Source organism: Erythrolamprus reginae, chromosome Z, assembly GCF_031021105.1.
Source record: "Erythrolamprus reginae isolate rEryReg1 chromosome Z, rEryReg1.hap1, whole genome shotgun sequence".
NCBI lineage: Eukaryota > Metazoa > Chordata > Lepidosauria > Squamata > Dipsadidae > Erythrolamprus > Erythrolamprus reginae.
This window is the reverse complement of record NC_091963.1, coordinates 23,898,191-23,919,134: the sequence shown is the minus strand read 5'-3', so window position 1 is coordinate 23,919,134 and position 20,944 is coordinate 23,898,191. Positions and strand designations below refer to the sequence as shown.

The 20,944-nt window shown below is 43.3% G+C and overlaps 2 protein-coding genes across 2 annotated transcripts in view; one reads left to right on the top strand and one right to left on the bottom strand.

Annotated features, from left to right (window-relative positions):
• Positions 1 to 20,944, top strand: part of ACBD5 (acyl-CoA binding domain containing 5) — a 222,317-nt gene that overhangs the window by 79,044 nt on the left and 122,329 nt on the right. The gene's annotated exons all lie outside the window — the stretch shown is intronic.
• Positions 1,908 to 18,661, bottom strand: LOC139153343 (patched domain-containing protein 3). Its single transcript, XM_070727118.1, has 4 exons — positions 17,906 to 18,661; positions 14,036 to 14,157; positions 6,628 to 6,773; positions 1,908 to 3,430 (listed from the first exon to the last, which is right to left on the bottom strand). Exons 1-4 carry the CDS (start codon positions 18,659 to 18,661, stop codon positions 1,908 to 1,910), a joined length of 2,547 nt encoding a protein of 848 aa, XP_070583219.1.

Sequence of the window (20,944 nt, the reverse complement as noted above, 5' to 3'; positions counted from 1 at the left end):
TATTTGCCAATTTTGGGGTTATAAAACAAATCAATTCCTGGCTTAAATTAAGAAATCTGCAAAAGATAAGTATTCTGAGTTGTTTTCAGTGATTCTTCTCTTTCCAGAATATATAAATCCTGTGGATGTTACTGGAAAATGGGCTGGGCCTACCCTTGAGTGATACCAGACGGCTCATTTGTCCTACTAAACGTTTAGCTGAGACGTCATATTTTGTGAGTGTGTGGCCAGTTTATTATGAGTTACTAGCATATGTTCAAGAACTATATAACTTTCCCCTTTTATTTGTCAGGCAACAAATGCTGATAAATGGAGATAGTCAGCATGGTGTACTGGTTACAGTTGGGAGCTAGAACTTGAGAGACCCAAGTTCAAACCCTCTCTTCATCAGGGAAGTTACAGATTGACTTTGAACCAATCATGCTCTTATTGCATCCGAAGTCATAAGGTTCTATTGTGGTGGTAACATGAAACAACATTACTGTGTTCAGGCATCTGGTGAAAACCACAATGCATCAAGATTCATTTCTACCCATCCCCAAAAACCTGTGCATTGTTTTCTCACCCAAATCTGCCTTGAACTTTCAGAAGAAAGCCAGGATACAAATCTAACAAACTAATTAAAGAATGTTGCCATTTTTACTGAAAAGGAATCATTATAGTGTGTGAAATATTTTGGTAATGAAGAATCAGACCTCCATTATCAAAATCATATCTAAATAGGAAGTGTGGGCTAAAGATTAATTTATTTGCTCCAATTAAATTTTTATCCCACAGTACAATTTAGTGGTGTTTCCATTTAGATAGCTAATATTCACCTATGAAAAGAGGGGATAAAAATCTATGTATCAAAGAAATAAATAGCAAAATGAATTTTCTTATGAAGATCTGAATAATTTATCTCAGCTTTCAGATTCATGTAAATTTTTATTTAATTAGATATTAGGCTCTATTTTCCATATGATAGTATCTTCAATGTATAAGGAATCAAATCCGATGCTTGCCAATATTGCTAACAGTTATCTTGTCTGGAGAACATATTGGGATAATATAACAAGTCTGGATGCAATAGAATTACATATAAAGGCATCTGAAAGTCCAAACTTGCAATTTCTGTAACCATGTGATTCATTTGGAGTTACATTACCTAAATATGGTGCAATGCTTTTTTCAGCCCAGATAAGCTGCAGAGAGAAATTTAAAGGAATGGATCAATTTACTTTAGATAATCCAGACATTTTGATTATCTGGAAACTATAAAAAAGTATATGGGTCATTTGCAACTGTTAGTAATATTTATGTTAAAGTTAGGCTTGCTTTGTTGCTAGAATATGGCCTGCTTGTCCTCTTCCCATTGCTGATGGGCATAAAGTATAAACTGAGAAAATGTACAATATAAACTCCCTCTTTTTATAAAGCCTTACTTTGATATCAAATGAGTCCAGATTCTTTACAAATCTGATTTGCTATGCCTTATGATCATGATACTGCCAGCGATTCCATGCTTCGCGTTGTACTTAATTGCATACTTCCACACGTACTTTGTGGAAATCACTACCATGTGGCATTAAATAGAATGGTTTCATTTTATCAGCATCCAAACAATCCTGATCCCACTTTACATTAATCATGAATGCCTAAATAAATACACCTTAAGAATTGTTGTAATAAATCTTGAATAGCTTATTGTAAAACAGGCTTCATCTGTCCATGTCTTATGATTAATGCACAACAATTCATTAAAATATTATAAACAATTTCATCTTCCTGAAATGGGGGGAATTTTAGCTTATTTTCCCCCTATCAATAGTTAGCAGTCCCGGGTTTTCATTTAAAGCAACTTTTTTTATTACACTGAGTAATTTCCATAGCATCGGCCATTGTTTTGTTTGTTACCTATTTGAGAATCAAGTACAATAACTAAAAAATGTTAAAAAAACAGGGATGAACACGAGACCATGAATAGTCCCAAATGTAATAACAAGAAACATTATCTTAAAGCAAGTCCTAAAGACATAAGTGGCTGCCATAGAGAGAACAGAAATTCCTACAAGGGTGGAGGCAGATGCCTGCAGAATTGGGTAACCCAGGTGGAAAAGAGCATCTATTGCCTTTTCACGTGCACTAGTTTGAGTATTGGAAACATAGGCATAAGATATGTGAGCGGAGTAGTCTACAGAAAATCCTATGCAAATAACAAGATTGATCATAGATATGGAATCAAGATTCACATGCCAGAAGGCCATGTAACCAGACACACCTACAATCACAGAGCCAATAGTAAAAGTTACCCACAAAGAGCAAACAGGACTGGGAATCAGCAGCAAAGAAATAATTAACATGGCTCCAGCTGCAATTAGAACATTTTGAATGGTATTTTGATTTATAACAAGGTACTGATCAAAGAATATAAAAGCTGGGTGATAAACCATTAGTGGTATCTTACATGACTTAGCAAAACGTCTTAGCTGTGTTAGAAGTTTTCTCTCATCCAATGAAGTTACAACATTTATGGTCTGTATAAAGAAACGAGAGGCTATTATTTCTTTTGCACTGATATTAATATTCCACTGAGAATTGGGATCTACTCTGAATAGAGCAGGTAAGCTTGAAATGAATACATCATGATTATTTAAATCTAGAGACATTCCTTTAGCAACCTTTTCATAAATTCTTAGCCATGACTCTGAAAAATTCTTTTCCACATAGTATGAATTTTCCAAAACATTCATACAATTCTCAAGAGTTGTACGAACAGATGCATCCCAATACTCTACACTTTTAGTAACTATTACCATAACCCTTGGACCATATGTTGAAAGATAGTCATCTTCAAAATCGTGGTATGGAATGATATAAGAATCATCTGTTGCTATGTTTCGAAGATCTATGCCCTCTTTAAGTAAAATGCATCCCAATAAACTAGTTCCTAGGTATATGAAATATACTATTACCACAAACCCCTTAGTCCAGTTGTGCATAAGGAAAGGGCCATAATACTTTCTGAAGAAAAAATTCATGGGATGTTCAATCTCAGTTCCAGTAGTTTCATCATAAAGTCCTCCGATGCAACATCGATTATACATACGGCCCCTGGAATCTTGAGGCTCCGAAAACACTTTCATGAATGTCAGCCAATGCCTGTTACTTTTTTCTCTTCTACCATTTAGAGCTAGAATAGCCCCAAGAAATGTCAGGTTGTATATATAGCAAAAAATGAAAGCCGTTCCTGTATAGATGCAAAACGATCTAATGGATGGAAAGGAAGTTGCAATTCCAATGTAGAAAGCTAAAACATCTGTCATAGTTGTGATAGTAACTGATACAGCTGCTTCTGAATAGGTGTTAGCCATCCGGTCTTTGACACTATCCATTACTTTTGTATGCTGCCAACAGGATACCAGAATGAACATATCATCAACACCAATTCCTGGATAATGGTAGAAAGAAAAGTGAGTTTTCACTTGACATAAAAAGAGCAAATTACACAAGGAACAAGATGAGCAATTCATAACAAATCCTGAGATATATCAACCTGGCTGATATCAATCCAACAGCTCCAGTATTTTCACATGGTGCAGGAAGGAAAACGACCTGAGTGGCTGCCTTGTTATAGGGAAACCCCCCCCAAGAAGGCCCTTTCTCACATTTGTATGCCTTGTCAGGTACAGACAAAAACAATGCCCAAGGAAGCACAGATAGTCCTTGACTTATAAACACAACTGACTCCAAAATTTATGTTGCTAAGGGAGACATTTGTTAGGTGAATTTTGCTCCATTTTATGAACTTCCTTGCCACAGTTGTTAAGTGAATCACTGCAGTTAAGTTGGTAACCCAGTTAAGTAAATCTGGATTCCCCATTGACTTTGTTTATAAGTCACAAAAGGTGATCGCATGACTCAGAGACACTTCAACTGTCATAAATATGAGTCAGTTGCCAAGTGTCTGACTATGGGAATGCTGCAATAACTGTGTAAAAAATGGTCATGTCACTTTTTAAAGTGCCGTTGTAACTTTGAAGTCACTAAATGTTGTAAGTTGAGGAGTCCCTGTATAAACAGGCAGCAGTGCTCCACAGACACTGTGATTCAAAACAATTTTTGGGTTACTAAGATGATAGCAGGATAAATATGTGATGAAACTGAATTTGAGAATAGAAAAACTGATTCAGTTCATTTGTGTGAAACAGAAAAATATCAGAAAAACTGATGAAATGTTTAATTTTATTTGAGAATAGAAAAACTGATTCAGTTCATTTGTGTGAAACAGAAAAATATCAGAAAAACTGATGAAATATTTAATTGTATTTATTCCTAGCTTTCAAAGCAAAATAATTATTGTTCTATATTTGCAAAGAATCAGAAAGACTACATGAATGTTATGTAATCTGCAGTTCTATTAATGCATATTACTTATCAGATTAGGTGAGGCCCCTTTATGTCCCTCTAACTGTCACTCACTGGAAATTTCTGAGATGACATAAGTGACTATTGAAATTAATAGATATGCAGAGTAATTATATATTTACGCTATATAATTAAATACAAATGAAATATCCTGGATTATGCACTTATTTCTTTTAGCCTTTATTTTATGAAGTTCAAGAAAAATTACAAATGATACCTGGGCAATAATAAACAATGTAACAAATCAAATACTTTAAAAGACATTTAAAAACCCATATCATTAAAATAATCATACAACTCAATCATACCATATATAAATCATATTAGCAAGGGGATACCTCAATTACCCCATGCATGGTGACAGAGGTGGGTTTTCAGCAACTTGCAAAAGGCAAGGAGGGTGGGGGCGGTTCTAATCTCCGGGGGGAGTTGATTCCAGAGGGCCGGGGTCACCACAGAGAAGACTCTTTCCCTGGGGCCCGTCAGATGACATTGTTTAGTCAACGGGACCCAGAGAAAGCCAACTCTGTGGGACCTAATCGGCCCCTGGGATTTGTAACGGGAGAAGGCGGTCCCAAAGGTATTCTGGTCCGATGCAATGTAGGGCTTTATAGGTCATTACCAACACTTTGAATTGTGATCAGAAACTGATCGGCAGCCAGTGCAGGCCACGTGGGCGAATCTAGGAAGGTCCACAATTACTCTCGTGGCTGCATTCTGCACGATCTGAATTTTCCAAACACTCTTCAGAGGTAGCCCCATGTAGAGAGCGTTGTAGTAGTCGAACATCTAGGTGATGAGGGCATGAGTGACTGTGTGTAATGACTCCCTGTCCAAATAGGGTCGCAACTGGTGCACCAGGCAGACCTGTGCACATGTCCTCCTTGCCACAGCTGAAAGATGGTGTTCTGATGTTAGCTGTGGATCAAGGAGGATGCCCAAGCTGCAAACCCTCTCTGAGGGGGTCAATAATCCCCCCCCCACCAGGGTAATGGACAGACAGATGGGATTGTCCTTGGGAGGCAGAACCCACAGCCACTCCATCTTGTCAGGGTTGAGTTTGAGCCTGTTGACATCCATCCAGACCCTAACAGCCTCCAGGCACTAGCACATCACTTCCACTGCTTCACTGCTTGAACATGGGTGGAGATATATAACTGGGTATCATCAGCATATTGATACCTCACCCCATGCCCTTGGATGATCTCACCCAGCGGTTTCATGTAGATGTTAAATAGTAGGGGGGAGAGGACTGACCCCTGAGGCACCCCGCAAGGGAGAGACCTCTGACCCCCCACTAACACCGACTGCGACTGACCGGAGAGATAAGAGAACCACTGCAGAACAGTGCCTCCCACTCCCAACCCCTCCAGCCAGCACAGAAGGATACCATGGTCAATGGTATCAAAAGCCGCTGGGAGGTCAAGAAGCACCAGGACAGAGGATAAACCCATCCCGGGCCCGCCAGAGATCATTCATCAGCGCGACCAAAGCAGTTTCCGTGCTGTAGCTGGACCTGAATCCTGACTGTTGAGGGCCGAGATAATAGGCTTCTTCCAAGGATTGCTAGAGCTGGAGCGACACCACCTTCTTGACAACCTTCCCCATAAAGGGAAGGTTGGAGACTGGACAATAGTTGCTAAGTATGGCTGAGTCCAGGGAAGGCTTCTTATATTGTATTCAGGTTAGTTATATGTGTTGGTTACCTGAATAGAAGACAATCAACATATCTAAGTAATCTAAATACAATTTATTATTGAAGAAAAAAATCTATTTCAATAATGAAAGGTAAGGAAAAAGAAAAATTTGGATAAAAGAAAATGGACACTGAAGGTGGAAATGGTATGGCCTGAATTAAACATTAATGGTACAGATGAGAAAAAGACCAATTTGTCAGACTTTGTGGTAGGCAAATAAAAAATAAGAAATCACCAGTGCGATAGAATTCATGAGTAACAGTCATCTCACAATGAGCTGTTCATATTAGTGTGTACAGTTGAGCACAAAAGGGATTATGTTATGATTATATTATGTTAGGAAAAAAATATTTCATATAATATTTCAATCTTCGAAAGGCCAATCTTAGAAAGAGTTACAGAGAAATTTAGATAAAGATCAAAACGTATTAGATCTAAGCAGAAATATAATTGGGAGAGATGAAACTTCTAGCTCATATGTATCTGTTGAAAGCTTAAAGGAAGGTATATATTTATTACCTACCAAGTATAAGAAATGGTGAATTTGCAGCTGTGATGACAAACGGCACTCCATAAAGCAGCAATAATCCAAAACTGCTGATGACTGATAAGCCTGCTGAAAAGACTCCAAAAAATGCAACCCAGAGTTTTGTTCGGACACAATCTAGCCTATAAAAAGGATGGAGAACAGCTGAGCACTATAGAATCAGAATTTTATTCTGCATTATTATTTATTGCAAAATTATTTGTAATTCCTAATGTGTGGAGTAAACATTTGCAATTCAGATCATGTAAGAACTCACAAATACTGTATTTCTGACATTTGAATGCATAGAATTCACACAATCACATATTTTGCATAGGTTTGCAGTAAAGCCAACATATTTATTTATTCAATTTTTATGCCGCCCTTCTCCTTAGACTCAGGGCGGCTTACAACATGTTAGCAATAGCACTTTTTAACAGAGCCAGCATATTGCCCCCACAATTCTGGTCCTCATTTTACCCACCTTGAAAGGATGGAAGGCTGAGTCAACCTTGAGCCGGTGATGAGATTTGAACCGCTGACCTTCAGATCTACAGTCAGCTTCAATGGCCTGCACTCTACCTGCTGCGCCACCCCGGCTCTGTATATTCATATTATATGGATATAGCAACTGTTCTCTTAATAAGAGGAGGTATCAGCTGACTACATTAAAAAATATGAGTGTGTAGTGTATTTGGGACCAAATAGCTGTCAGGCCGAAGCCATTGTTTTGAATTAGAAACTTTGGCCTGCCACAAGTAGAATAGTACTGTAGGAATTGGTAAGGATGGTTGCATGAGAAGGAAATATACTAGCCACAACAATTTCCTTCCAAAAGATTCAAGGTCATCCTTTGTTCAGCACCAGCAGAAGTACAGGAAAGGATTGTGGACATTCAGAGCACCAGTATGGTCCACGTGATGAACTTCTGGGTGTGAGGATAAAAGGATGAACCTTAACCTGTGTGGGGAACTGTAGGAAAAGTTAGTATTGGTTTGACCACAGTTCATATCCCACATGACTCTTGTTAATAAACTGGAACCTGGAAGAAGGCCAAAGCTTAGACTCGATTTATTTCTTGGATGTTTATTGAGACAGTGAAATTAAAACGACACTCTTAAACTTTTGTTTCATCCAGCTACCCCAGAGGGGTGCAGAGTGGTGTTCTGAGCCCCAGCCGCCGTTTACGTGGGAAGACTCAGATGAAATGGAGACGAAAGGATTAGCTGAGAAGCCAGCTGCAAGAGTTCTGAAATTCTTGACCCTCCTGGAAGCCATGGCCGGGTTAGAAGCTGCGGAGGGAGAGTGACTGGGGGCTAGACCAACTGACCCTTCAACCTTTCCCCCAAGAGGAGCAGACATTCCTCGGAGCAGTAGGGGTACGAACTTCTCTCTACATCAAGAAAGTGGAGCTCAGATGGGGACTGTGTGGACAGCTAACCCTGAATGGAGATCCTCGGGAAAAGTGGTTCTTGGCCGTTCCAAAGGTGGGAGTTCTCGGCCGATGTCTCGCAGTCAATTGCTGGTAGATCTCCACAATCAGTTCAGGCACTTAAGCGTAAGTGGAACACAGCCAAGAACGGACCCTGAACCCCGATTGGCTTTTGCAACCCCCCATGTTTTCTTTCCCAACCTTGGGCAGGGTCTCCCAGGGAAGTGGAGACACCTCCTCTGTTAAGGTTCCAAACTAAATCAGAGTCCAAGTCAAAGTACTCCTCAAAGTTCCAACTTATTTCCGGAGCCATCCTGGCACCCAACCTAGGATACCCGAATCTGAGTTTCCTCACTCAATTGAAAGTTTACATCCCTTGTCCCCCACCCACAAACTTGTCATGTTGCCCACTTCTTCTTCCGCTTCTGCCCGGGTGGTGGACATATCATGGCCTTGAATGTCTCGAAAGAAGGCTTTGTGGCTGCATCTGCTCCTTCATGAAATCTCCCCTCCCAAGTTCCCATAAACATCAGGCCTTTTACAGATAGTGTGGCAAGCCGTTGATTTATCATCAACTTCTGCACCAGCTTCACACCCTCATTTCACACTGCAGCAAGTGAAGCCCCTAAGAGCTCTGCCCCTGAGTTGAAGATCACCTGTGTGACACTTCACTCCGAGCCAAGAGCAGCATCTAGACCCAGTTTTGATAGCCCCCAGTGTGGAAGGCGGGAATCAGGGGCAACGCCGGACATGAGACCACCGGGCAGCCACCTTTCTTTACAGCGAGCATAGGGGCTCACACCCTATTTTCCACACAGCCCTCTCTTCCCTCTAATGGATTTCGACTGAGGAGCCCCCCCTCAACATGGGGAGCTGCTGGTAGAAGGGGCTCATCCCTTACTAGTAGCCCCTATGCCAGCGGCCGTACCTGCTGCCATCCCACCCAGCGAAAGGGGACTGCCACTTTTCAAGCCACATTTGATGGTGACCCAAAGAAGTTTGCTTACTTCCTCCACTGCATGTGGTCGTACGTTGGGGAATACGGCCTTATCTTCCAAAAGGATTGACAGCTGATTGACAGAATATCGGAAGGAATGAACGAGGGGGAAGTGCAGAGGAGATTGCGGGGCTACATGAGCCCCTGAGCTTGGACCATGTTGCTGAGTTCATCCAGCTGGTGAGGATGAGGATTTTTGATGTTGTCGGCCAAGTAGATGTGGAGAAGCAGATTGGGCTGCTGAAGCAAGCGGGACGATCAGTGAAAGAGTTGGTGTGGGAATTCAGACATGCCCTGAAGGATTTTTTGGAGAGGCTTTTAGTCCTCACATTCAGGAATGCCCTTGACCCAGAGTTAAGAAAGGCACGTGAAATACGAGGAGTCCCTTGGGCAATTCAAGACTAGTATGCCACTGCCATTGACCTGGATGCTGTGACTCATGAGAAGAAACCACCTCCCAGCCGCATTACTCAAAAGCTGTTGGCTTGTCTCGGTTAGCTAGGCTATGAAACCTTCGACAATACCGAGCAGAGAATTTTAACAGAGCGTGGATGTGTGATAAAGCCAAGACACAGACTTAGTTAAATAAGTATTATTTACATATAAACAAAATATAAACAATCCAGAATAAGCACGAAGCAAATACAGAATAATACGCACTGAGCAATTACAATATTAGCACAAAGCAAAATACAATATAGATAACAAGCACGAAGCTTATACAAGAAGATACGCACGAAGCGTAAACACAACTCCCCCTCTCTCAGGCAAAAGTGAAAAGGAAATGACTGAGCAAAATAATATGCTTTTATAGCTTCAATGAGGAAGTGACGAAACAGCCTTGAATATTAACTCTTCAAGTACAAGTTAACTCTTTAAGTGCACATTAACTCTTTAAGCACAAGTTTGGTACAAGTGTACAATATGCAGTTTACAATGGCAATCCCTAACAACCATGTACCTTGTACTAACAAAAGCCATGCTTTTCCTCGACAAGCTGTGGTCCCTTGCTCCTAGGTGCTGAGAGGAGTGAAATGCTGGCCATAGGACATCCGAATGCTTGGCACTGGCCCTATTCTCTCTCCCAATAGCAAAGCTGCACCCAACACCCAAAAAGAAACCGGTGAAAGTCCTGGAGCCGAAACACTGGGTTTTATACATAGCAGAGCTATCCCTCCTTGAGAACGAAGGCGATGGATCTCCGACAGAAGAAGTGACGAGGGGGACAGTGGAAAAGATGACCATATGGTGAGTGAAGCTGTCCGCCCATTCCTCCTTGTTCTGCCGGCGTGTCCCAACCGCCCGTAATTGCAGGGTAATTAGTCCAGAAAGACACACACCACACGATAGAAGGAAAACCAAAAGTCTTTATCAACAGAAAAGCAGAAAAAACTCCCTTTTTAAATGTCAAAGGGATTTTCTGGTACACACAAAGCACAGATTAAATGCAATCCAATTTCTCACCCAATAACTGGGAAATTGAGTCCAAATTCCAAAGTCCAGAAAGTCCACACACAGTCTTGAACAGGGAAACAGCAAAACCACGATCTTAACGAACTATGAATCAGATAAACTTCCACAAGGCTAACCAGCACGCTGTTCATTTTATCTGTAGCACTAATTACAGCAGCCCCACCCAACCACAGGTGGCCTCACATATCTCTTGTAATAATCCTTCAGTTGTTCTCTCCTATGCATCACTCTACGCATGCGTGGGTCTGTCATAAGTTCTTGTTCAGAATCCACAGATGATAAGGATGATTGATCTCCTCCTGGGCTGTCTGCCAAACTCCCCCCTTCCCTGCTACTCACGCTTCCTTCGTCAGAGAAGTCTTCATCAGGAGATTCCATCGGGAGCAAAACAGGCCTGTTGCCTGTGGATGTTTTCCCCACATCCACCTCCACATTCCTTGGGGCAGGAGATGGGCCAGAACCAACCACAACACTCCTCAAGGCAAAAATTAAGGTGATAGACATGGGAGAAGAGGGGGAAGTGAATGCTCTGATAGATATGGGTTGCTCAAGATGCCTAATTAGTAAGATAGTAGTAGAAAAATTGAGAATCAAAACAGTCCCATCCAATTCCAATAAGTGGCTGGATCTCTAGTGTGTGTGGGGAGGTGGGGGCTCCAGCCACTCTCCAAACCGAGCTAGGGGAACTAGAGATGGGGCGACACCATGAACTCATTCGATTCATAGTTGCCTCAAAGATGTAGTCATACTTGACTTGGCCTAGTTGGATAAGTGGACCTCCACCATAAAGGAGTATTGGGAAGATGGATACTGAAAACTAAACCTTCACCTTGGCCCCATTCCCTCCTCAGAAATAGGTGGGAGGAAACAACTAAGAGGTCAGTAAGGGCCGTGCATAAGGGCACTAGCGTGCCTCCCGTCCTGTCCTATTGTCTCTCCTATATCTCATATATCGTATCTACTATTCTTCTATTCTATTCTTCTTATACTACTCTGATAATATCCTTCTATTCTCTAATTGATATACTGTATTCTATTCCTAAATTTTCACTTCTATTATTTCTCTAATATGTTTTACTTGAGTATAACCTCTATAACAAATTCCTTCCAGAGGATTCAAGGTTCAAGAATCATTTGAGTCAAGAGGGAAATCAGATTCACTTAATAATAGTATTACTAATTTAACAACTGCAGTGATTCACTTAACAAACGTGGCAAGAAAAGTCATAAAACGAAGCAAAACTCATTTAACAAATTTCTCACAGCAACATAAATGTTGGGCTCAATTGTGCTCATACGTTCAGAACTACCTATATATTGAATTCTATTTTTAACCGACTTTATTTCTAAGTAGTCATGTAGTATATTGGCAGTACTGGCAGGACATTTTTTTAAAATTAGCCATACAGGTAATTCCTGACTTACAACTGGTCACTCAATGACCATTCAAAGTTATGAGGGACCTCCAAAAAATCCTTTTAATTTTAAAATTATGATGGTTTATTCTCCATCCCCTATTGCATTTTGGGAGCTTAGCAACAGTTCACCCTTATGGTTGTTTATAACATCCCAGAATCATGTGATTGCAATTCATGACATATTTTTCTGGTTTCCAGTGTTTATTTCTGGTTTCTGGTCAAAAACCACTCACTGGAGAAAGCTAATTTACAGTGGTACCTCTACTTAAGAACTTAATTCATTCTGTGACCAGGTTCTTAAGTAGAAAAATTTGTAAGTAGAAGCATTTCCCCCCATAGGAATCAATGTAAAAGCAAATAGTGTGTGTAAACCCATTAGGAAAAAAAAAAAAAGCTCGGCATTTTGGTGGGAGGAGGAGGAGGAAGAAGAGGAGGAGGACAGTCGCTGCCAAAGGAAAAAGGTGAGGTAAGGGGAATCAAAAAAATCCAAAACATTGAGGCTTAAAAAAAAGAGGGACTCTGAGGCGGTGAGGAGGAGCACGCACCTCCCATACACCCAGCGCGAGGCTGCCTCCCATACACTGTGCCAGAGAAACCAAGGCGGACGAGAGGGGGGAACTTCCCGCTTTTTTGACCGAAAGGCTGCTGCTGCTGCTACCTGCTTCCTCTTCCTTCCCATGCTTAAGGGCTCCCCTCTTCTCTCGCTTGCTCGCTTTGTAGCCGGCGCCTTTCCTTCACTGTGGTGACTCCTCAGTTTGGCTGAAGCCAAGTTGATCCAGCCGGGGTGAAGAGCCCCCTTTTGCCTTTCTGCGCCAGATGCTCCAGATACAGATACTTGAGGGGTTGCCACGGTGAGGAGGGGGTCTCTTTATTCCCCAGGGCACCAGAGGGCCGGACGAGGAACAATGGTTGGAAGCTGACCAAGGAGAGATTCAACCTGGAAATAAGGAAGAACTTCCTGACGGTCAGAGCGATCAACCAATGGAACTGCCTGCCAGGGGAGGTGGTGAACTCCCCAACTCTGGACACCTTCAAGAGGAGATTGGACTTCCATTTGGCTGGGGTGCTGTAGGGTTTCCTGCTCAGGCAGGGGGTTGGACTCGATGACCTAACGGTCCCTTTCAACTCTATTAATAAATAAATAAACAAACAAATAAACAAATAAATAAATAAATAAATAAATAAAGGCAAACTTGCGCCGGGTGTATGGGAGGTAGTGCGAGGGAGTCACCACAGTGAAGTGGTTTACAGTATTCCCTCTCCAAGCACTCAGAGAAAGGAAAAACGCTCCGTTCGCTCTGAGCTGCCCAGAGCAAAGGTAGCATTTCTTTCCTCTGGCCGCTGGCAAAGGTTTATTCCCTCTCCAAGCACCCAGAGAAAAGAAAATGTTTAGTTCGCTCTGGACTGCCAAAGCCTCTTTAAGCGCCACTGAAAGGCTCCTCTAGCAGTCCAGAAAAACCCGAGATGGCCGGGATTAAAGGGGGAATGGCAGGAAACTGGCCGGGCCTTTGTGCCGCTCTCAAATTTCCTGGGAAATTTTTCCAAGCTCGGGTTCTTAAGTAGAAAATGGTTCTTAAGAAGAGGCAAAAAATCTTGAACACCCGGTTCTTATCTAGAAAAGTTCTTAAGTAGAGGCATTCTTATGTAGAGGTATCACTGTATTTAATAACTGCAGCATTTGCCTAACAACTAACATATTCACCTAACAAATCTGCTATTCACAGTGACTACAGCAAAAAATGTAAAAACAAAAGGTTTTGGTCATATGATGCCTCAACTTATGTCCAGACTCAATTATTATTTAAGTCGAGGTCTACCTCTGCAATTGATAAATGTTAAAAGTGTGTTATTTTCTTCCAAAGCAAATAGAGTTTGATAGTTTTTGCATTTCCTTTTTTGTATATAATGAATGACCTACAGTAATATTATTTGATGTATTTATATACTGGTACTTATTTGTTACATTTATTTGCTGCCTATCTTGCCACGTGTGTATGTTGGTATGAAGACATACTTTTTGGAATATGAAAACTTTTTATTCTAAGAAAAGTATGAAAATAAGTACAGGTGAAAGAACAAATTTACCTTGTACATGAAATAATTGAGAATACTATTGTTAAAACATATGCAAAGGCGACCAATGGCATCACACCAGTAGCAAGGTTTTCAAGTTCCTTCTCTTTTGACAGTGAAGTAAAATAGGCTACCTGCCAGGTTAAAGGGGGAAGGGGAAAGAGAGAGAACAACATAATCTTTCAATTATTTTACCTTAAAATTAATTTTAATTATCTATTTAAAAGTAGGATAAGATAAAAATATATTTCATTATTATCCAGTTTTTTATGCTTTAACATGTTACAAAGATAAGTTAATGAAAATTTTTACAAGTAGTCCTTGACTTACAACATCTGGAGTAGAATTTTCATCTCAAAGTGATGAGGTTGAAAAGCATCTTGGTTGCTATTATTAACTGAATCCTATTAGGTGCAGGGGTTCCCAAGTCAAATGGGAGAAGCTGGCAGAAAGTTGCAAACCTCAAGTAGCTTGTAGCCAGGTAAGTGGATGCACCTGGGTTGGGCTGCATGTGGGAAAGGCTCAGGGAAGGTGCAAGGAAGGTATGACAAACTTTGGGGAGGATGCATCAGGGTATTGGAGGGGGGCACAGGAAGGGCTTGTGAGAACACATGACGGTGCAAAAGAGAAGCGGCTAAGCTTGGCAACATTGTGCATGAGCGAACAGAGCATGCAGGGAGGCCGGGAAGGATTAGTGGGAAGAACAGCAAGGGTCAGAAAAGGTACACAAGGGAGATGTGGCAAGACGTAGGGAAGGTGTGTAGCAAATAGGTGAAAATGTGAGGGAGATGTGGCAAGTTTCCAGGAGGGTGTGCAAAGTGTATAGGAGACAAGGAAAGAGTTAGAGAAGGTGCATGGGTTTTCATGCATACAAATTCTTTTTTTAATTCAGAAATACAAGATGGCATACACAGCACTCAGTCTTATTTTTCTCTGCATCCACAATCCAGTAAGGCAGTTTAGGCTGAGAGAAATGGCTAGTCTAAAGTTACTGGCCTGTTTTCTTTTAGGTCTTGATTTGTCTCTTCCTTCCTTCTCATTACTTCTGCCTACTACATGTAAGTTAAATAGTCCTCTTGGTAAGGCAGCTGTGTAAAGACTGCATCTGTATCTGACAATTGGAAGAGTGTTGTTATTGTCCCCCTATACCAGTGATGGCGAACATTTGGCACGGGTGCCAAAGGTGGCACGCGGAGCCATATCCGCCGGCACACAAGCTGTTGCCCTAGCTCAGTTCTAATGTACATGTGTGTGTCAGCCAGATGACACACAGGCTCTGGGAGGGCATTTTTGGCTTCCAGAAATCCTCCGGGGGGAAGGGGAGGACATTTTTATCCTCCTCCGGCTCCAGGAAGCCTTTGGAGCCAAGGGAGGGCAAAACATGACCCTATTGGCCCACCAGAAATTGAGAAACAGGCCACTTCCGGCCTCCAGAGGGCCTCCAGGGAAGGCGAGAGAAGCTGTTTTCGTCCTCCCAGGCATTAAATTATGGGTGCGGACACTCGTACATGCACAATAGCTCTTTCGGCACCCGAGGGAAAGAAGGTTCGCCATCACTGTTCTATACCATGGGTGTCAAACTCACCACATCTTGTTGCCATCATGTGACGTTCTGCGATGTTTTTCCCATTTGCAGAGCTGGGATGGCTGTGGCCCGCACATGATGCATCTGTGCCATGGGCCGCCAGTTTGACACCCCTGCTCTACAGCGCTAGGTCAGTCAAGAGACGTACAGAAATTGGCTTTCAGAGCTCACTGAGAAATATATGAATGTGAAAAGGTTTAGATCAGTAGTTCCTAACATAGACCCATGCCCCACAGGGGGGTAATTGGAACCTTGTTTAAACCAATTTAACGGCCTTTTTAGACTTCCTCTGAGTGAATAGGAGTTCACTTTCTGAATAGTAAGAATTATATGTCACCGGGGGGGGGGGGGGGATCAGGATTTTAGAGATGCTTAAGTGGGGCATGGACAAAAGAAGGTCGCAAACCACTGGTTTAGATGAAGGATGTATAGGCTGAACGGTGGAATATTCAAAAAGTGGGGAAAACCAGACCATGAAACTACAGACAAATCAACCTCACATCAATACCTAGGAAGACCCTGGAAACGATAATCAAGCAACATATCAGTGAAAACCTAGAAGCAAGCAAATTATAACCAGAAGCCCTTAAGAGTTTGCCAAATAGTCTATCAGGAATACTTTGATAAAGTTTTATATATTGATCAGGTATACAGGAGTGGAAGTCTGTCTTCTTTTGAAGGAGAAGCATGCTACATTTCTTTACTGTTTGATAAGCAACATTCCTATCAGTATGAGAAGTTGCTTTCCAAGCAACTGTAAATGGGTGCTGAGATGATTTAATTATACAGAGACACTAAATGGAATAGAACTTATTAAAAAAAAACATGAAGAAAAAGTTACTAGGGCAGTGATGGCGAACCTTTTTTTCCTCGGGTGCTGAAAGAGCATGGGTGCATGCTATCGCACATGCGCGAGGGCCCACACTCATAATTCAATGCCTGGGGAGGGTGGAAACAGCTTGTTTATGTTTATGTTTGTTTATGTTTATTTAGATTTGTATGCCGCCCCTCTCCCCAGACTCGGGGCGGCTCACAACAAAGTGAAAAAACAATTTACAACAAATCTAAATTTCTACTAAAAACATTTAAAAAAAACCCATTTTCTAAACACACATACATACACACATACCATCCATAAATTGTATATGCCCGGGGGAGATGTCTCAGTTCCCCCATGCCTGACGACACAGGTGGGTCTTAAGGAGCTTACGAAAGGCAAGGAGAGTAGGGGCAGTTCTAATCTCCGGGGGGAGTTGGTTCCAGAGGGCCGGGGCCGCCACAGAGAAGGCTCTTCCCCTGGTTGACGGGACCCGGAGAAAGCCCACTCTGTGGGACCTAATTGGTTGCTGGGATTCGTGCGGCAGCAGGCGGTTTCGGAGATATTCTGGTCCAGTGCCATGAAGGGCTTTAAAGGTCATAACCAACACTTTGAATTGTGACCGGAAGTTGATCGGCAACCAATGCAGACTGCGGAGTGTTGGTGAAACATGGGCATACCTAGGTAGGCCCATGACTGCTCTCGCAGCTGTCCCCCCTTGGAGGCCCACTGGAGGCCAGAAACGGACTGTTTCCTAACTTTTGGTGGGCCTAATAGATTTGTGTTTCCTCCTCCCCAGGCTCCAAAGGCGTTCCTGGAGCTGGGGAGGGTAAAAACGTTCTCACCCATTCCACCCAGAGGCTCTCTGGAAGCCAAAAATGCACTCCCAGGGCCTTCGTGTTAGCCAAAAATCAGCTGGCCAGCATACACAACATACACAATGGAATTGAGCTAGGGCAGCAGTTTGCATGTCAGCAGATATGGCTCCGTGTGCAGGGATGGGCTGCTGCCCATACGGGGGGGGGGGGGGACAGGACGCATTGGCGAAAATGGAGTTCCACCCCAGAGCACCCAATTTGCACTGAAAGAAGTTGAAAGAAAATGCAGGGCATCCTGCATAAGCCATGCCCATAGTGTGGTAGTAAAAATTTTGGTAGCCCTTCGCTGTCTGCGTGCCACCCATGCCATAGATTCGCCATCACTGGACTAAGGCAAAGCAAGTGGAAAAAATGGCTGGAGAGGACAAGAAACTTTGCAACAGACTGAGGTGATCCTCAAAAACTAAGTTTACAGAACTGTTGTATGGAAGTGATGCTGTAAAGCAAGGGAGCTTTGGAAGAATATTATTTAGGAACTATTAGTGTTTTCCATAACCTGTCTATACGCAAAAATAAATGGGCAGGTTTCATTTTAAATGTAAGTACGGGATAGGGGTGGGGAATCTGAAAACAACATACTGTATTTCCTAATTGAGCCCTACCTCGAGGATTGTAAGATTAAGGGAACGCAGCACTAGGGGGATTTGCTCCAGAAAGATCTCCAGCCAGATTGTGCTGGTCTCCTCTTTCATGGGATCATCCGCCTGAAGAAAATACATGAGGCGCACCGCTTTAGCCTTCAAAAGTTGGCGCGCAGGGGCATCGCCCTGGCCCAGCACGACGCCCCCAAAGAAGAAGCCCAGGAACACCCGGCCGCTGTAAAGCGGGAAGGTTAAATTGGGCTTTAACGACTCGATCAAATTCGGGTTGCCGACGGTGAGGCTCAGGATCGGGTTGGCGCTGAAGCACCGGCCGGATCTACGCGCGCACAATTGTTCGTAGGAGATCCCCGCCACCTGGATGCCGCGTACCGCCCGGTCTAGCAACAGCAGCTCGGCGAAAACCTCCCGGGTCAGCACCGTGTCCTGGGGGTGGGTCGCCACGGCGATTAGAGTGGCGAAAGCGCCCTCGGTGGTCAGTCTATCCGGGGAGAAGTGATAGCTGTCGTTGGTGTGGAAAAACGTCTTCACGACCTCCCGCTCGATTTTGGCGGGGCCTTCGATGGGCGTGAATTGCTCCTCCAGGTCGGTCGGTTGGCGGCTGGGTAAGAAGATGAAGCCGATCGAGAGAGCGGTCGAAACCACCAAAGGCACCAGGAGGTAAGGCCACGGGTGGGCGCCCACGGAGGCGCCTAAGGAGCGGAGTGCGCGCGCGAGGGGACCCTGGAGGCAGTCGGTGCGGAAGTTACGAATCGCCATCTCGGCCTTCTTTGGCCACAGGCCGCCCGGCCGCGGTCCCCTCGCCGCCTTCTGCCGCTTCTCTCCGGGCTGAACGACCGTTATTCAAAGACAGGAGCGCATTCCATTCGGCGCGGCTGCTCTCGCGCTCGGGAATACGCGGGGCGGCGGGTTCCTTGGCGAGGGCTTTGGAGAAGGAGCTTGTAGCCTCTTCCTTCTCTTGTCCCTGCTTAGGTGGTTCTTATTCGAATACCTTTCATTTCACTTATGTTATTTATTTCTTTTTCTTCAAGTACTATAATTGAATCCTGGAGTCTGTCATCTGCACCTCTATGGCTGTCTGGTTTGGTTCTGCAGCCCAACAAGACCGACACAGACTTCAGAGGATAATCAGAACTGCAAAAAACCCAATTGCTGCCAATCTGCCTTCAGCTGAGGACCTGTATACTGCATGAATGAAAAAGAGGGCTGTGAAAATATCACATCCTGGACATAAACTGTTTCAACTCCTACCCTCAAAACTTTGCTACAGAGCACTGCACACCAAGACAACTAGACATAAGGACAGCCCCCCCCCAACGCCATCACTCTGCTAAACAAATAATTTCCTCAACACTGTTTATTAAGTCAGCACTACTATTTTTTCTCATGATCCCTATCACACATTTCCTCCCACTTATGACTGTATGACTGTAACTTGTTGCTTGTATCCTTAAGGTTTTTATTAATATTGTTTCTTCATTGTTTATTTGATCACCTGGCAATTATTAAGTGATTCTTGATAAATATATATTTTCTTTTATGTACATTGACAGCATATGCACCAAGACAAATTCCTTGTGTGTCCAATCACACTTGGCCAATAAAGAATTCTATTCTATTCTATTCTACACATGATATTGTATTATTAATAGAGAAACATAGGTTTAAATTCCCCAGGCAAGGGAATCTTAACTTCTGCTTTTCCTTCACTCCATTCCTCTGGAAAAATTCAAACTTCACTGATTGTAGGACAATCAGAATTAGGAATAATATTTTGTCCTGGCTGCAGTATAGAGCAGTGGCAAAGGTGACCCCCCTTTTCCCCCCCTCAAGAGGCAACTGGACTTTCTGGTTTTTCTCTGAAGACATTTCACTTCTCATCCTTCTCATCCAAGAAGCTTCATATTAAAAAGCAAAAACATACACACAAACATACCATACATAAACTGTATAGGCCCAGGGGAGATGTCTCAATTCCCCCATGCCTGACGACTGAGGTGGGTTTTAAGTAGTTTACGAAAGGCAAGGAGGGTGGGGGCAGTCCTAATCTCTGGGGGGAGTTGGTTCCAGAGGGTCAGCCGCCACAGAGAAGGCTCTTCCCCTGAGTCCTGCCAGACGACATTGTTTAGTTGATGGGACCCGGAGAAGACCAACTCTGTGGGACCTAACCGGCCGCTGGGATTCGTGGGTCAGTCTCGCAGATATCCTGGTCCGGTGCCATGAAGGGCTTTATAGGTCATAACCAACACATTGAATTGTGACCAGAAACTGATCGGCAACCAATGCAGAATGTGGAGTGTTGGAGTAACATGGGCATACTTAGGAAAGCCCATGATTGCTCTCGCAGCTGCATTCTGCACGATCTGAAGTTTCCGAACACTTTTCAAAGGTAGCCCCATGTAGAGAGCGTTACAATAGTCGAACCTCGAGGTGATGAGGGCGTGAGTGACTGAGCAGTGACTCCCGGTCCAGATAGGGCCGCAACTGGTGCATCAGGCGAATCTGGGCAAACGTCCCCCTCGCCACAGCTGAAAGATGTTTCTCTAATGTGAGCTGTGCATCGAGGAGGACGCCCAAGTTGCGGACCCTCTCTGAGGGGGTCAATAATTTCCCCCCCCCCAGGGTAATGGACGGACAGATGGAGTTGTCCTTGGGAGGCAAAACCCACAGCCACTCCATCTAATCAGGGTTGAGTTTGAGTCTGTTGACACCCATCCAGGCCCCGACAGCCTCCAGACACCAGCACATCACTTCCACTGCTTCATTTACTGGGTTCATTGACTTCATGTTTAAGGCGTCTTAGTTCTAAGCTTTCTAGGCCCAGGATTGAAAGTCTAGTCTCGTAGGGTATTCTGCTTCGAGTGAAGGAGTGAAGGGCTCGTCTGGTGAAGTATCTCTGGACATTTTCAAGGGTATTAATGTCTGAGATGCCACATGGGTTCCAAACAGATGAGCTGTATTCGAGGATGGGTCTGACGAAAATTTTGTAAGCTCTGGTAAGTAGTGAGAGATTGCCAGAGCAGAAGCCACGTAGGATTAGGT